General features: G+C 36.9%; 1 protein-coding gene across 2 annotated transcripts in view; it reads right to left on the bottom strand.

The window, feature by feature from the left end:
• Positions 1-17,270, bottom strand: part of TMEM135 (transmembrane protein 135) — a 156,287-nt gene that overhangs the window by 107,323 nt on the left and 31,694 nt on the right. For both annotated transcript variants that reach the window (XM_062514193.1, XM_062514202.1), the window contains exon 4: positions 14,073-14,106. In XM_062514193.1, the coding sequence (XP_062370177.1) occupies positions 14,073-14,106 (34 nt within the window). The remainder of the gene's footprint in view (positions 1-14,072; positions 14,107-17,270) is intronic.

The following is a 17,270-nucleotide window of genomic DNA, read 5'->3' as shown; positions in this document are numbered from 1 at the left end:
AAAATACATTAAAAATACAGATATGAACATAAATATTAAATATAAACCACAGGTTTTGTTTCTTAGGATATTGCAAAACACCAACTTACTAATCTTCTTCATTTTAGTGCCTAACAATTTGTTTGATCTTATGTTTTCAGTAAGTCTCAAGTAATCAATCATCTACTTTTGCTGAAGGCCATGATGCTTACCAACAGACTTATGCTGGCCCTTCCTCTTAACCCAGTGGTAAAATTCCTGTAGCTGGAGTCCTCTACTACTGCTCACACTAGTTTTGAATGTTCAATTCACGGCACAGGTTTAAGGTTTCCCATACCCCTGTGACTGAGGCTTCCTTCCAGCACTCTCATGAGTGAATACTCTTTAACACAATTCAATTTGCCTTTGGTTTGAGCTACTGCTTAAAGTATAGATTGCAGTTACTCCATTCAGTAAGGTCCCAAATATAATCCTTCTGGCTTGGCACACATTCTTTGAGTCTCTACATGCACAATACATTGTAGAGAAGCTGGAATTCTAAGAGAAAAACTACTTATCTGTATCCTTTAGCAAAGCTGTCTTAACAAATCAATGAGAGGCCTTATTCCAAAATATGTCAAAGCAGACGTCTTCAACTTCTGGTTCCTTCAGATTCATAAATGCCATACAAGCAAGGAAATCCAGTAGAAAACCTATATAGATTTTCTTCTGGGGAAAGGGGGGAGGTGTCCAAGACCTTCATTATTTATGACCATGGCAAAGTTCTCCAGTAAGGTTTTTTATATCAGCGCATTCCCATTACATCTTGCTTTGCCTAAGGCCACTGACTTACTGTGATTTGCAAGCATTAGCAAGCAACACCCATATTCAAGTTCAGTGTATCCATTCTGACACAAAATGGTTGATATTGTGCACCACAGTCCTGGCTCAGGACTCAAGGGGCCAGTTTGCACAGCTTAACGTGCTCAGGAACGTGCTTCAGCTCCCAGCAGTCTTAATTAGGCCAGGAATAAGTAAGAGATGCGGTGAACATCAGGGTTCAAATGTAAAGCAAAAGGATTATTCAAGAAGTCCTTTCTAGCACAGCAGAGAATTGCAGTGTATTAAAAGAACTGTTGTGACCAAATACAACTTTATATTTTTATAGGGGACAATGATCGTAATTCGTGAAACTCCTCCTGGTTAACAAAAACAGAAAGAATGAAAAACAGAGATGAAGACAGTACATACATGAATGCACGGATCCATGTGCGTGTCAGGAAGCAGGGAAGGTTTTTGTACTTGTTAGACAAAAGAATTTCCTATATAAGTATCTGAAGAATTGAAAATTTTCAAATATTCAAAAAAACAATAAGCAGCTAATGGGGCATGAACTTACACATACAAAAAGCATGTATTTCCAATCCAACTGTACAATCCACTCTTTGAAAATTTTTGTAATGTGACTGACATTTACAGACCTTTTCTTCAACATAGTGATCTGCAAAACACATCAAATCATTTAGGTTAAATGTTCCAAATAGAATTGTGTCTCAGAAATTGTACCAGCACGTTTGAGTAGGAGCAAAGCTAACACTTACTTTATTCAAGGTTACCAACACAGATGATTTTATAAAAACAAAAACAAATTTTCAAGATTAAAAAATTTACTATTGAAAGATAGGATAATCCTTAACACTTTAAAATACTCAAAGGTGACAATTATTAAGTTTGATTTTGGAGGAGTGCTAAGCAAATTCAGGACACTTTTAATGAAGTTATTGACTTTCTATGAATTTTAAATCTAATACATCTTAAGGAAACCAATGCCTATATTTTTTAACACAAACTATGGAAGGTATACTTTACAAAATTCAGGAACATGTGAAACACTGGCACATGTGCCAGTTTATTGAATGTTCTGTCAACATAAACCGGATATTAAAGTTGAGAAACTCATGTTCTTAAATACATGGCATTCAGCCCCTCTTTCTGATTCCCACTTCAGATCATTCTTCTCCCAAGAAATACTGAACAGGGAATTTCAATTTCCAGATTTATTTCAATCGAGTCTGCAAAAATCTCCTGCAGTCCTTGAGATTTGAGGAGAGCAGCAGTTACTGAGGCACTCCATTGCATTTGAGCAGAGATATGACAGTTACTGAACCAGAAAGAAACTCCTTAAGGAATCATACCACTCACATTACAAAAACATTAATAGTTCACACAGAAGTGACCACACAGGATCAATCTCAAACAACGCAGTTACTCAAAAATAACCCTATTCAGCACAATATTGTAGTAAGATATGGTAATTGATGCACTATTGAAACTTCCATAGTCACTAACGGTTTGATCCATCGTGTGGAAAGGGTAGAAAAAAAGAGAGAAGCGGATTCAGAAAATATTCACACTCATCCCTAGATTTTCCTTAAAAATACTATGAAAGTCAGTTTGTCTTCCAAAGACAGAACCAGTCTTAAAGACAGAACACTGGCTGGCAAGTTTCACACATACACAAGACACAGACCAAGACAAAAATCTGCCTTAGGCAAACCAGTCAGATTTAGATATAGATAAAATAAATCTTATTCTTTCTTTAACTTTCTTTTCATTTTCCTTTAACAGATATAGATTGGTAATTTAGAATTACTTCCTTCTGCTTTACCAATAAATTCCACATTTTCTTTACCAATGTTTCCTCATTAGAGCTCAGCTTCGAGGAAGGATTTTTTCCTTTCATTTTCCAACACCAATATGGTTTTCAAGCTGATCTGTCTTCCATCCAGACTGACATTTACAAGCTGTGCTAGAAGCTGTCATCCTCCGCTTTTCTGACCTTATTAGAGGCATAAGGAGCATATCACAGAGACAAGATTTCAAATGAACCACCTCCCCCTGAATGCCAAACCACTGACTGTTTAAACAATTAAAGAACTTAGTCTCAGCACTGTTTCACTATCTACGTAGCCTGTAACAGCATCATGTAAAGAACTTCGGCAGCCACTTGTTAACATTTGCCACACATCAGCACATCCATTCTGTCTGACTATAAACATAAGCAAAAACATTTACCCTTTCACAAAAAGACTTTTAAGCCATTTTATACATAGCATGGGACACAGTTTTCAACACAAAAATACTTCAACACGTAGAAATGAAAAAGAGAACACTATTTCAAACTGTATGTACAAAGGTGTTATTTTTGTTTTGCATCACAGAAACCATTAAAACAAAGAAACTAACTACAATATTTTCAAAAACAACTCATTTTTGTACAAAAAATATTTAAAAAGCTGGTTATAATTTTTAGACCAAACTGGTTTTGCTCCAAAACTTTCTGTGGAACTCTATTTAAGGAATGCAAATGCACCAATGACTTTTATTTTGACAGCTTAGAGTTTCAAAAGAAGCAGAACTATTTCTGGGCCGAAATTGCTACTCTTTTTAATTATCATTATCCTATAAATGACATCAGGAACAGTATCAGACTAGAACTGGCACTAATATACTCTGAGTTATATACAGGCAATTAAAACATGAAGGATTTAATTTCAACTGAAACATATAGAAAATATATAGAAAACAATAATTAAATGTCATATGCATTTAATCAGAAAGAATGTCTGCTCATTCCACTGGCCAGCTCCATGGCAAGATTAACACAGTGTTTAAAAAAAACAAATCAAATCACAAACCAGCAGAATAAATTTAAACTTTGCAAACTTTTATGCATTTTGAAAACAGAATTGAAGATTTCTTCTACAAAATGAAATCTGTACTCTGGGACTAGTTTTCATAATACCTGAACCATCCAAGAAGCATCCATAAAGCAGCAGCTTGTCAACAACTACCATCAACAAAATACTTGGACGATTTTAGGCAGGACTGTCAAAATCTCAAAAAAAATAAAAGATTGCAAAATTCTATACATTACAATTTTTGTTAGAGTGCACTACAGAGACAAAGTGGACTTCCACAGATTCATCCAATGCCCTCAGTTAGCAGTTCTGCTGACCCACCGACCTCTGTATCTCTGACTACACACAAACACCTTCACCCTATTTCCTTTGTGCTCCAACAAGAGGAAATCAAAGTTTGGTGTGTTCTTGGTAAATCTGGTATCTGACACTAGTTCCTTACAACTGTTGCCCAAAACTGTTCCACATAAGGAGCTTGCAGAGAACCCAGCTCAAGAACTTTCCTTCCATTCTTCATGCCTGAGCTCTTCATTGAGCAAAGTGGAGAAATTAATAACCTTCTGCCTCAAACACATTCTTGCCATGCCTCTCTTCAATGGACTCTGATTTTCAAGCTTTAGCAGAGGACTCCAGTGTTTGGGGCAGCACAGGAGCAACAAGCCTGCAGCAGTATTTCACCTGCTTCACTGAACACTCAGAGCATGCCCCTCTGCAGCAGCACCTGGACACTGAGAATTGTTCTAAAACAGATGGAGATACAAAGGGGAAAATACTGCTGGAAGTGGAAAAAAAAACCTCTCTTCCAAAGAAGTTTCCATATCTACACCTTACCACATACAGAATGAGAAAGCAGTTGTTTTGCTTAAGGTCCTAGCTTTTTTAGTCCCCACATTACATCTTCACCCACTTCCCCCAGAGCAGGGCCATTTGCCCTTCTTCACAAACCTCACAAACTCAGAAGCATGACAGGGCAGCAGAAAGAGGATAATGACTGTGTTTTCCAAAGGCTTGAGTAAGAAAAGAGAACTGCCTGATTATGTGAATATCTGAGAGAAGGGAAGAAGACTGCTAAGACTGTAGTGAAATAAAAAAAAAAATAAGAGATTATTGCTCCCACAATCTTTTACCAGAAGACTTCTGAAAACCCTTTCCTCCCACCAGGAAAATCCTCAACTATCTTGAAACACTACTTGGATTTGCCCTAATAGGAAGTCTTGAATTCTCTCTTGACTCGTTTTTCTCATCTATCAAATCACTGCCCACAGCAATTCTCATCATCAGAAATGCTACATGCACTAGAGATAGGTGTCTGAAGCTCACCAAAATCTGAAGCTAAGCATTACTTTCAACTCCACTACTGACTAACAACTGACTAACTAGGAGTTAACTATAAAAATCAACTATCTTTAGCTAGTATATTTCTTTTAGGAAATTCTGCATAAGCTATCAGCTGTAGCTGAGAGGTAAGCTTCAAAACTGATTTGTAATATTGACACTTCTGCTAATTCTAGAAAGTCAAATGGATAGCTGTTTGTTATAAAAGATCATGTTAAAGGAGCATAATGATAGGTGTTATATTGAGTTTCAAATGAGACACATAGGAAAGTTCAAAATGCAAAGCAGCTTTGCACAGAACGCAAGAGACAAAGTATTAAATATTTTCTCTGACTCTTGCCAGAAGTCCTGCTCTGAAGTGATGGATGAGGTTTCCTGAGGCTAAGATGCCAAAGCAAATTAGCCATGTCAATCCACAAAAATGCCAGCTGCCAGGATCTAACCTTATTACAGTATTACTTAAAAGTGAAGACATCAGCAATGTTTAAGTTCACATGACTCCTAATTTTGAAACCTGCCTTTTTTAGATTTAGGGTAGGGGCAGTGACAATGACCTTAAGTTTCAACCCATTAAAATCCTCAAAGAGTGCCATGATTACCCGTAATTTAATTATGTAAAGCATTCTGTTAATCAAATTAGACTACATTATGTGCTATTCAAAAGAAAGTGAGAGTTCAGCTTATTTCCCTCTTCATATGAATTCTATGTAATGTTTATATTTAAAAGTAGCAATTTATTTCAATAGTGCCTGTTTTGGTTGCCAAGCTGCATATCCCACAGAACATGATATGTGTAAAGCATATAGCTTACCCATTTATGGCATCTAATTCTGAATTCCAAAATAAAAGTTTTGGAAAGTGTCTTGAGTATTTGTCGACTAGAATAAAGCATGTCCAAGTCTTTGATTATTTGAAAACATCTGCATTTAATCTCTAAGCAAGGAGTTTGGAAATGTTGATCTTACAGTACACTTCCCTGCACATTCACCACAATAAACTCAATAATTCCTTGAAAGGGTAAAATTTTTCTTCTGTTTGGGTGTCTATGTAATAAATCTGAACATCACTGTCAAGCAATAAAAATAGCATCTTTTGAATAGCATCTATATTCCTCCAAACTTCTCAGAAAACTGTGCATACTTCAAGTCTATATTATATCAATAAAGTTTATCGACATCTTAATTGAAAGTTTGGCTTTCTGCTACTACAACATTTACACTGCCTTTACCACCGCAATATACAACAGGCAGTTCTTCTTGAACTATTCTGTACCTCAAGGATGCTGAGAGAACGTGACAAAAACAGAAGTGTAACAAGGTTAAAGAACAGTTGCAAGTCTTCTGGCAGAAAAATCAAGCTTTCTTTTTAGAGTCTTATTCAAAACTAGGCTTAATCATTTGTTGGCTGGATAGTTTTTGTTTCTGCAGACACATGCCTATACACCACCAGATATACAGAAAATAACAACCATTAGTAAGTGCTTAAAATCAATAAAAGTTTGTTCTCAACTCTTGGTTTAACCTGTTAAAGGAAAAAAAATCTGAATGAGTGACCAACCAGCATATTCTAGTTATGCAGATCTTTGACTCCACAAATCCTGTTTCATTAGGATTTATTTCCTTCCTTTGAGATATTTCTGAAAGCTTACTTGACAATGTAAATACCATCAAGTGTCCAAGAATGCTATATTTTGTTGCCATTTATAGAGCATTAAGGATTGTCTACTGAAATCACATGAAAAAACAAACCCTATTTCTCATTCCAGCACACTGTCTTCAAGTGTAAATTAACATGATTAGTTTTCTTCATTGAGATTTGCCCTTTAAAATCCATTGATCTTGGTTCTTGTTCCTGAGTTTCATAAACCAGATTACTGTCACTGTCACCAGGTGCATCTGCGATGCCTGACATGCTGACCAGCCATATCCCAAGTGCCACTCTGAGAACAAGGGGCTGACTCTACCTGACTTGAAATCATGAGGCAGCACAAAGGTGAAGCCATGTTTAAAGAACAAACATTGCCTGAGCTCCATCTGAGTATGCCTTCCATGAAATGGGAAAGACGCGAGCTCTTTGTTTTCTACCTTATTTTTGCACTAAGATCCAGGCAGTAATGAAGCAGAAATCATGGAAGCTTCTCTCCTCCTAAACCCATATGACAAAACAAAAGAAAAAATCCATCCCACAAAAGGAGGCAGGACTTACCAAAGAACATCACATAACCTGACAGAAGAAGCAGCAACAAAGTCTTGACAAAATCCCATGCTACAATGTGGGACAAAACAGTTGCAAAAATGCTGCTATTAGAAGCAGGGATTCAGGACTCTCCGTTGAGCTTCAAACTTGATATGTGTTATATTAGAACTATAGCCCCAGGGAAAATACTACTGAGTTGATTTCAATGTCTTAAATTGATACCAGACAAGACTTGTTTCTTGTTGGCACGAAAATGAAAGGCTTAACTTGTGACAGAAGTACAAAAATTATCAACTACAGCAAATGGCAAGACATCACCTGAGAGAGTTTATCCATGCAAAAGCAGAAATTCTGCCATAAGTGATTGCTTCAGACTTCTCTCCAGTCAGGATTAAATTCTATCCTTTTTGCTCTTCCCTCACCCAAGCAGCAATGACTTGGTGCTGGATGCCTCCCTAGGGGAATCAGGACATGCTTCAGAATATTGTCCCAAGATGGGGATTTGCCCTCCACAAGGCTTGAAGTACTTTACAGTCCTGAGCTTCAGTTCAACTCAGTTTCCAAGAAAGAAAACCCTTCCCTCTGAGCTTTCAAATTTTCACAGAATCACAGAATTGTTTAAGCTGCAAAAGAGCCTTAAGATCATCAGCTCTGACCACTAACCCAGCACTGCCAAGTCCACCACTGAACCATGTCCCCAAGCACCACACGTACATGCCTTTTAAATCCCTCCAGGCTTGGTGACTCCACCAAGTTCCTGAGCAGCTTGTTCCAGTGCTTGACAACCCCTTCTGTGAAAAAATTTTTCCTAGTATCCAATCTAAACCAAATATCGAAGTACTTCTGCTATTCCAACAGTAACTTACAAAACCCAATTACTATCCTAACAACAAAAGCAACTTAAGGCTTTTTTGTCTGACAGAAGAAACTAACCAATGGTTTTACCCTAACTAGCACACTATCAGCTTAACAGGTGACAATACAAGGAATGAAAGAGGAATTTTTCCAATAAATAAATAACTAAATAAATAAATCTTCCCGTCAGCCAATAAATAGACGTTTCCTGCTGCTGCAATCAAAGCAACTATCACCCCAGAAGAGGGGTACAGAAGGCTGTGACAAAGCAATCCTGGCAGATAAGCATCTCAAGCATTTACTTGATGCACTTGCAGCTATGGAGATCACTTCTGAAATGTTAGAAAAATAAAAAGAAGTCCTTTTATTTCTATCTTGGCTAATACACTAAAAGAAAAGCTAAACTCTCACATCCTGGCAGTCCTTGTACAATGTTAATACTAAGGATTACATGAAAGCACACAACAAAATTTTAATTCTCTAAAAAGACAAGACAGGAGTGGTCAAATTCATTTTACTACAACTGAAAGGTTCAAAACATTTAAAACATGAATTTGAAAAATGGAAATCCAGCTGTCCTTTGTCATTCTGGATTGCCTTCATGTTTTGACTAAGATGAAACTGCTCCCAATGGAGAAGAAAAGGTGGCAGTCGTGTTTGTGAAACGTCAGTTAAGTAAGCTCAAACAAAGAACATTTTTCTGTGCTACGATGAATAAACTGCATAGCCAAATACAATGCTTTGCTGAAACAAAAGAGATGGGTTAAATACCTATTACTTCACAGAGTTACAAACGAAAAAGTGACAACCTTTTTTCATTTTAACAGATTTTTTTAATTGGTACACAATGTTTTATAGCATGTAACAGCACTGGGTGATAATTTCTCAGAGTTGCAGGTTATGTTAATGACAAATGATTGCACATTACTCTAAAAACTCCACAAAACAAAAATACCTTTCAACCTACATTATTCATAGTATCCCTCCCTCATTTAATTGCAACTGGCACCAAGTATTTCTTGAGACATCTGTAACAACTCAGATAAATCAGCAATTTTGTACAGAAAGCATTTGATAAGCTGGTAAGAAAAATCACTTAGGAATGCTCAGCAACAGATTACTTCTTGCATGCAAGTACCTTCCTTTACAATATTACCAGTTTGCCCTTAGCAAAAAGTTAAAACCACAGGATCAGCAAAAGCACAGATTAAAAGTGGCTTTCTGTTGTTGCTTTTTCCTCTTGCCATAGCAAGCCTCACTCCTCTTTCTTTTATCCATCCACCTATCACCCTAAAAAAGCATGAAACAACAACAAATTTAGTGTACATGGAAAGTGATATTGGAAGGCTCTTGGCCTTAAACACTTGAACCATGTTCTATGATTGTGCCATATCTCTGCCAAGCTTGGTATCTACTTTTCTCTCGGTGTGCGCTAGATGTATGAAATTAGGCTAATAGCTTCAAGGTGTGGTTTTTTTTAAAATATTGCAGAGCATGACGATTTTTTTATATTTTGAATAATTATGATTTCCAACCTGTAAAAAAATCATACAAATATCTGGAGTTAAAGTTGACTGAAGAGAAATGGATACTCATTTCTCCATTAGATCCTGAAGGATTTCTTTTTGAGTCTCGGTTTCAGCATTTTTGCACACTCCTAGACCAAATATTGCAAGCTTTAAGGGCATAACTTACATGTAACCTTCACACTTCACCAGCTGGAATAAACAATTATACAGCCAAAATGAACCCAGATTTAGCTGGTTTATGCAACTGAAAAACAATTCAACTGTGAAACTGCTTGGATTACTTTAAAACAGCAAAAAACTCTGCTCAGCTGTGACACTTTATCAAATACAGAAGCAGAGCATCACCCACTGGAATGCCAGTGATCAACTCCTTCTGTACTTGTTTAAGTAGTATCACTTCCTCTGTGTTTGAGGATCCATGTGCTTTATCAGATTTCATAAACAGCAGATGCACTGATGCAGTATCACCATAGGAATAAATAAGATTCAGGATCCTCAGATTTCTCTGTAAACTTTGTCCAGATGCAGTTACTCACAATTTCTCCAACTTCCATTTCCAGAACACCAACAATATCATCTCTCTGCCTCTTTCTTTTTTGACTCATTCTAAAATTTTCTTAATATTAATTATTAAACGAATCCAATTTTTTTGTGGCAAACCCACCATTTTCTTTATCACCTGCTCTCTGCTTTAACTAGAATAAACTCTACATTTTCTTATCTTTTTTCCACTTGTTTTACCTCTAACATTGCCACACAAACCTACCATTACATCAGACCAGCTCCGTGTCTCTTGCCACACGACATTCTTGGGTTTTACCTGAGGACTGTGCTTCTCTATTTCCTTTATTCCAATCTTTCTTATCTTTCTTTTCAAATTTATAACCTTCCACTCAGTAATGCTTTCTCTCTGACAAACCCCTGTATTTCTTCCTCCCATCACTCTCAAGAAACAGCCCTCAACAGCATCACTCTGCCTTTTGCATCCAGCTGCTTCACCTTATTCTCAAGCTTTATATCATTTAATCTGTGACCCTCAAGAGACTCTTGCTAATATTAACATTTCCAATTCTGTAAGCAGCCCACCATACATCAGAAGTCTTAGCAGAAAACGAATAAAGACTTTGATGTAGTGATGTACGGTTTGCATTTCAAACATAGCATGCAGCTCAGCACATGCTAGGGTAACTGCCTCCTCTCTGGTGTAGCATTTCAATGACAACATAGCAATTTTTCTGAAGTTTTGGCTCTCAAAGAAGCTTTATATCAAATAAATGCTCGTTCAGATTAATCTCTTCCTATCCTGCATTTTGAAGCCAGCCTTTGTTTTGTCTTCAACACTAGAACAGCCAAACCCTAACCCAAAGACACAGTTTCTATGTAAAAGGAACAACACAACTGTTGAGCTGTTCACAACAAAGTGTGCCTCAACTGTTTGGAAATACAAGAGCTATAGGCCGTCTTCATGGACGGTCATTAATGTCATCTCCTGTTCCAGATAAAAATAACTGAAAGATTACATTTCACTTTCCACCTTTTACTGGAATCTTGGGGTTCCTTTTGATCTCAAATTTTCCATGAAGGATCATCTTATATGTTCACTACCAATGCATATCTTATGATGCTAGAAATTTCATTACTTTAATACATGCAATCCAAAATAGAACTTGAAAGCTCCATGGCTCTGTGTGGTCCACAGCACTGATCACCTCCATTCTGTTCTGGGCTATTATAGAAACTTTAAGTCTCAAACCCACACGTTCAGCAATGTTAGGAGTTAGGCATACTAATTTACTTCTAAAAACTTCAAATTATTTCCAGTAAGAAGTTGATTTTAGATTCTGTGATTCTGCACATTAAAATTAAAGCTACAAATGCGTCAGTTTTATGCTTGTTTCTAGTTCCTATCTCTAAAAAAAAAAATTTAAAAAAAACGCAAAAGGAAAACACATTTTTATTCTATCATATATAGCCTTAACATCTTATTTCTAACCTGCCATGTTAACATGTAAGCAGCAAGGAAATGCAGCTAGGAAGTTCAGGTTCTCATAAATCTATAATCACAGACTTATTTAAAATGAACCAGGGCATTTATTCACACGTTTCCATTCACAAGTTTCTAGTACCTCCAGATTAAAAAAAACAATGAAAATGTCACGTTTAGAACACGAGTCTTTAGACCCCACTGACTTTCACGTTCTACTGCATTTCACTCACTGAAATGAGAAACAGCAGCCATGAATAAAGATTTAACACACCTTTCCCCCTTCCACTAAGTAAATTCATCTCTGAGGACAAATTGTCACATACTGCTAACTGGAAAACAGGACTAAAGTTTTCTGATTTAAAAGCCCTAATCTGGCTATAAAAATTCACTGCAGCAACAGTCATGATAATCACTTATAATAACCAACAATAATTACAGTTACCTCTGCCTACCTGGGCGAAGGCACACATGAGGAATCACGCAAAAAGCCCTAATTATTATTGCTCAGGCTGCAAAACCCAGTGTAGCAAAACATGAAACAAAAAAAGGAATCCATTTAGTTCCATTAACATCTTAACAGGTCCTGACACGAGTTTTACTGAATGCAAGAAATGCAGGCTAATTTCACAATCTATCTGCCATCACTAATGATTAAAATGTGACAACTTTCAAAATGGGACACACTGCAAACTAAAGCTGACAGAAATAAAAGTTTTAAAGGCTTAGTATATTTATAAGTGAATCTTATCAAAGCATATAAAGTTCTAAGCCAAAGATAAGCAACACAAATAGGGAAATATTTACCACGATTATAGAGCTTGCTAACAAGGTAAGTATGACATGATCATGGGCAGTTTACAGAGCAAACCCTGGCAGCTGTGGTTTCACCAAAGATTTGTGACTAAATTAAGCCACTGCGCTGAAGAGAATATCCACACCTACTGGCACCATAAAATGTAACTGCATGGCTTGACTTTTCCCTGTCCAACACCAGGTGAACTGTGAGGTGTTTCAGCTTTAAAGCCATGAACACAATGGCAGCTTTCTCAGAATCAGGATAGATATTTACAGGTGCTGCTACTTAAGCACACCTATTGTCCCCTTCTCTTGGAAAGTCCATTCCAAAGGGGTGATAGGATGTTTAACTGAGTATCACTGTCCTTTTAACCTCTCTTTCCTGAATGAGGAGTCTCTACACAGTTGCCCTGCTGAATTCAAGGAAAGCTTCCAAGGTTAAGATTTCCTTGCGGGAGTCAAACCTTGTTCCTACGCATTGCTGGGACTGAACACCTAATTAATTGAATTGCAAAAGGAGAATTTGTTATCTTTTCAAATAAGGTTAAAAAAACTTCATAATGAAAGGAATCCCAAAGGACAGATAACGAGCCATACAAGTCAGGAAGCTATAAAAGTTGCAATAGTACTTCGACAAGCAAAAATTAATTTATTCTCTTCTGAAGTATGTAAGTTTCCTTCATGAGTCTGTCTGTAAAGAGAGTCTATGAATACAGGACAATCCAAGAAACAATGTCTGCCTAAAAGAAATTGTGAAGCACCAGAGTTTGAGAGAGAACTACGTAATGAGTTTGGTAAATGCATAAAGGGACTTTCCAGGATATTTACCTCCTAACACATGTCATGAGATCAAGCTCCTTCCACAAGTTCTGCCCCCACAAAATACTCAGAATTACAAGTCAACAATGATTGTACAAGGATGGAAGAGAACATATTAATTTTATCACCCTAATCTGTACTATGATACATTGCCTTTGTCTCACCCCTTTTAGTCTTTAATCTTATCATCACCATCAGAGTTTGACTCATGCACAACTCTACTGGGGCCCCAGCAAGCTCTCTCAGTAGTTTGAACACAATTCTTAAGTTGTTTTCTCTTTTGTAGTTTCTGCGACTATTTATGTAATTCACACTGTACAAAAACTTTACGTAATTCCTTTGGCAAAGTAAAATCTTTCCAAAAGGAGTATGATCAAGTAATAGAAGTCTTTTATATTTGGAAAAAGTTAATGCACAAACTATCACTTAGATAAACATTATTTATTTGAAGGACAGTAAAAGAAATATGACTGAAAATTTAAATTGATACAACCATGTGGTAAAAATGTTCACATGCACAACAGATGACACAAGTTTGAGAAATTAATTACAAAACTGAGGTATATGGTGATGGATTTCCCATCTGAAAAATAATTATAATTTAAGTACCAGATGAAATACAAAATTACCATCTTCTTGGGACTGCAATACAAGAAACTTTGAGTATAGTACAACAAACTATATTTCAGCCTTTGCTTTACAGCTACTTCTGAAAGACCTCTGCTCACAATTTACTCTTGAGGGAGGTTTTGGTTAACTAATAATGCTAATTCTTAGAGAAAAATCCTGTAACTATTTAAAAAATGCAATGAATCTCAGCATTTATCAACTGTAAACAAGACACTGCCAATGGATCTTACATGTTTTTATTCTTTATTGAAATAAAGGACTACTTACTTGATTAGCCATGTAGATTGTGAGAAGACCTCTCCTATAAGCAGAAAAGAAAATATGTGAATGAATCAAATATTTTTTTCAGGCTGAAGATAAACACTTTAACCATTACGAATATTTTATTATTGATGGAAGATGAATCATTACCACCTCACAGAAAAAGAAGTGCAAACCCAAAAATAGCATCTTGATAGCACAGTATCCACAGTAGTGAGGAATTACAGGAACCAAGTTATATATAGCAACTGGCTACTCCACATGAGTCCTGAAGCTGTCACAGGGGGAAGGTAACTTGAATTACACACAGCACTTATCACAAAATAAGCCTACACATGAGCCAGTAACATAAGAATGCAAACAATGACCTAAACCTAAGTTAAATTGTGAATGTACAGCAAAACGTTTGTGTGTTAACTTCTGTTTTGTGATTGGTGCTATGTAACTCAAAGCCCTCCTACCTACAGTATCAGGAAAAGTTTTCTGCTGAGACTGATGCACAAATATTGGCACAAGCCAGTTGAAAGTCACAGTGCCAACAGTGCCCTGGAACAGCAGCTGACATCTTCTCTTCTAACCTTTATCTAACTTTTTTTCCACTTCTATTTTTTGATCCGTCCCTGTGTCTCAGCTCACAGTGCTCTTTAGGAAAATTATAAGCTTGTGGTCAAGCTCTCACATTTTTGTTGATTCTACTGCAGCATAAGATGAAAACTGAACTTGACCATGTAGATGTGAGCTGCTCCAGCAACTGACTACACTGCAAGTCCAGATGAAATTAAAATGATTTTCCCGTATGTCAGTCACAAGCCACCATCACCCTTGAGAAAGTGGAAGACACTACCACTGCAGGTTTGCTTTGCCCGCAATTATTCCTCTCTTCTGCAAAGATTTTGTCAGAAACTGTGGCCAAAGATTGGAACACCCAGTTTCAGTATTTCCTACTGGACTGGTGTTCTTATCTTCTTGAATTTACCATCAGCCTTGTAGTCTTTGGGATTTTTCTCACTGTCCCCACTGATGTTACACAAAAAAACCTGAAAATTTTCATGAAGGCACGATACATTCAACTATTGAAATTTCTCAATAAGGAAGTGAGTTTATATCTTGAATCCATATTTGCCCTCATGTTATTTAGGATTTTTTTTATATTGCTACTACCAAAGGTAATATATTAACAGAAGGTCTAACCCAGGCTTGTATGCTCCATTTTGTCATGCCATTTTAGATTTCCAAGCATTCATAGAGTGCTTAAGAGACCTGTTAACTGAACATATCTTGCTATCAGTTCAGTTGAAGAAGTGTACAAAACAAAAGCAGAGATAGCAGGAAATAAAGAAATCCCTACCACACAGTTTCCAAGCCCCCACGTTTACATGTCAATGAATTTGTCAAGTTACGCATCCAGAACAAGGTTTTTCACAGCAGCCATCTAAGCTACAGGGACACATTCCACTGAATTTGTGGAAAGCAGTAACAGCATACTGACTTCCAGAAGTTGTTCTCTACTCACAGAGAAGATTTAAATTTGGCTTAAGTTCAAAAGTTTAACTAGCCAAATCAGTTTGTTTCATGGTTTGTTTTCTTTTTTAAAATAAACATAATTACAAATCTGGTCTCTGTGTACCTTCTCTACCCAGTATCACCCTGTGCCAGACACTAGAAACAGGATTCTAGCATGGAAACCAAAGGAAAAAAAGCCTGAATCTAAAGATTTGGTGAGGATGAGGCATACAAGGAAAAAAGAAGACAAAAGGTAGGGAATAGGGTCCATGAGTATTTAAGCAAAATAGGCCCTACAACTTGCAATAAAGCATCAAAATACTGTATGACATTTCTGAACAGGAAGAGGAAAAAATTCACCTGATATAATAGATAAATTCAACTCTCAAGCTAGTCTGCAAACATTCACCTAGTCTTTCAATTGACTGGCTCAAGTGATAAAATAATATTGGTGTCCCAAACTTTCCTGAGTAGCAAACTGCCAGCTAATACAATTCTGTATACTGTAAATCTTATTTTACTTTGTTCTCAAGAAAAAATACCAAATATTTCATGTTTCTTAGATTTTCTTTTTACACCTATAACAGCATTAAAATTTATGATAAGCATCCAAACACTCAGCCATTTGGAAACACAGAAATAAACCTATCCATAAGAGCTAACCTGCTAACAATCCACTTTGAGTATTCCGGAAAATGTCAGAATATCAAAACCATCCTGCAGTAACACACCTGTGAGAAGACTCAACAAGCAACTGAGTGACAGATGCAGCTTTCAGAGCATACTCTGTGTATTCACAATTGTAGTATCTACAGTGGGCACAAAGCAGGATGATCACTGTTATGTGCATATAACTTACTGGATTCAGTTATATTACATATAACTGGGATCTTCCCTGCAGTCTCTCTCATGTAGACAGGGTTTTTTAGCCTCCCACTGGAATTTATTTAGTCTTTTTTAAAACATTAACAAATTAAGAACTAAATGAGTTTTAGTTCCTATTGTAGTCCCTTTGGAGCTAAAAAGCAACTCACCAACCATGAATACAAAGAAAGGAAAAGGGGCTAGAGAAGAGGAAGGAAAGAAATCAGTAGCTGCAATGCAGCTGCAGCAAGACCAGTGTGAGAAGTAGGTGTCTGGGAGGAGACAAAATGTGCAGACAATAAATTTGTGCAAGGAAGTAACTTTTGGAACTGAAAACACAGTAAGTTGTCAGATGACATCATCTCCAATTGCCTGCAACAAGCCCATCTGTGAGGGCCACGCTAACTCCAAGCAGAAAGGTTTTCTTCCTCCAAATTAATTCTCTGTCTTAAAAATAAATAGCCCCATGCTTCCAGGGAAAAGGGAAGAAAAAAAAAAAAAAAGGGAGGGGGAAGGGGCATTCTTCCTGGCCCTGTGCAAATGTGATCCAACAAGCCTAACCCAAACCTGAACTCTGCTGTTATAATAAAGCAGTTGGAAGTTCAGAAAATGTTGCACTATTCTGTAGCAATGACAGCTGACAGAAAACAGGACAGAAAGATGGAGGTAGGCCAAGTAAAAGGGTCACTGGTACAACCCAAGAACTGTATTAAAACTGCAGCTGGTAAACAGAGGGAGAATATAATGGGGAAATGGTATTAGGAGAGCAGGATATTATTAAACAATAAAAATAATTAGTCAGCCATGTCAACCCCATGCTTCGGGGAGGTTTAAAGA

Source organism: Cinclus cinclus, chromosome 2 (genome assembly GCF_963662255.1).
Source record: "Cinclus cinclus chromosome 2, bCinCin1.1, whole genome shotgun sequence".
NCBI lineage: Eukaryota > Metazoa > Chordata > Aves > Passeriformes > Cinclidae > Cinclus > Cinclus cinclus.
The sequence above is the reverse complement of the archived record's forward strand: the minus strand, read 5'-3'. Positions and strand labels throughout refer to the sequence as shown.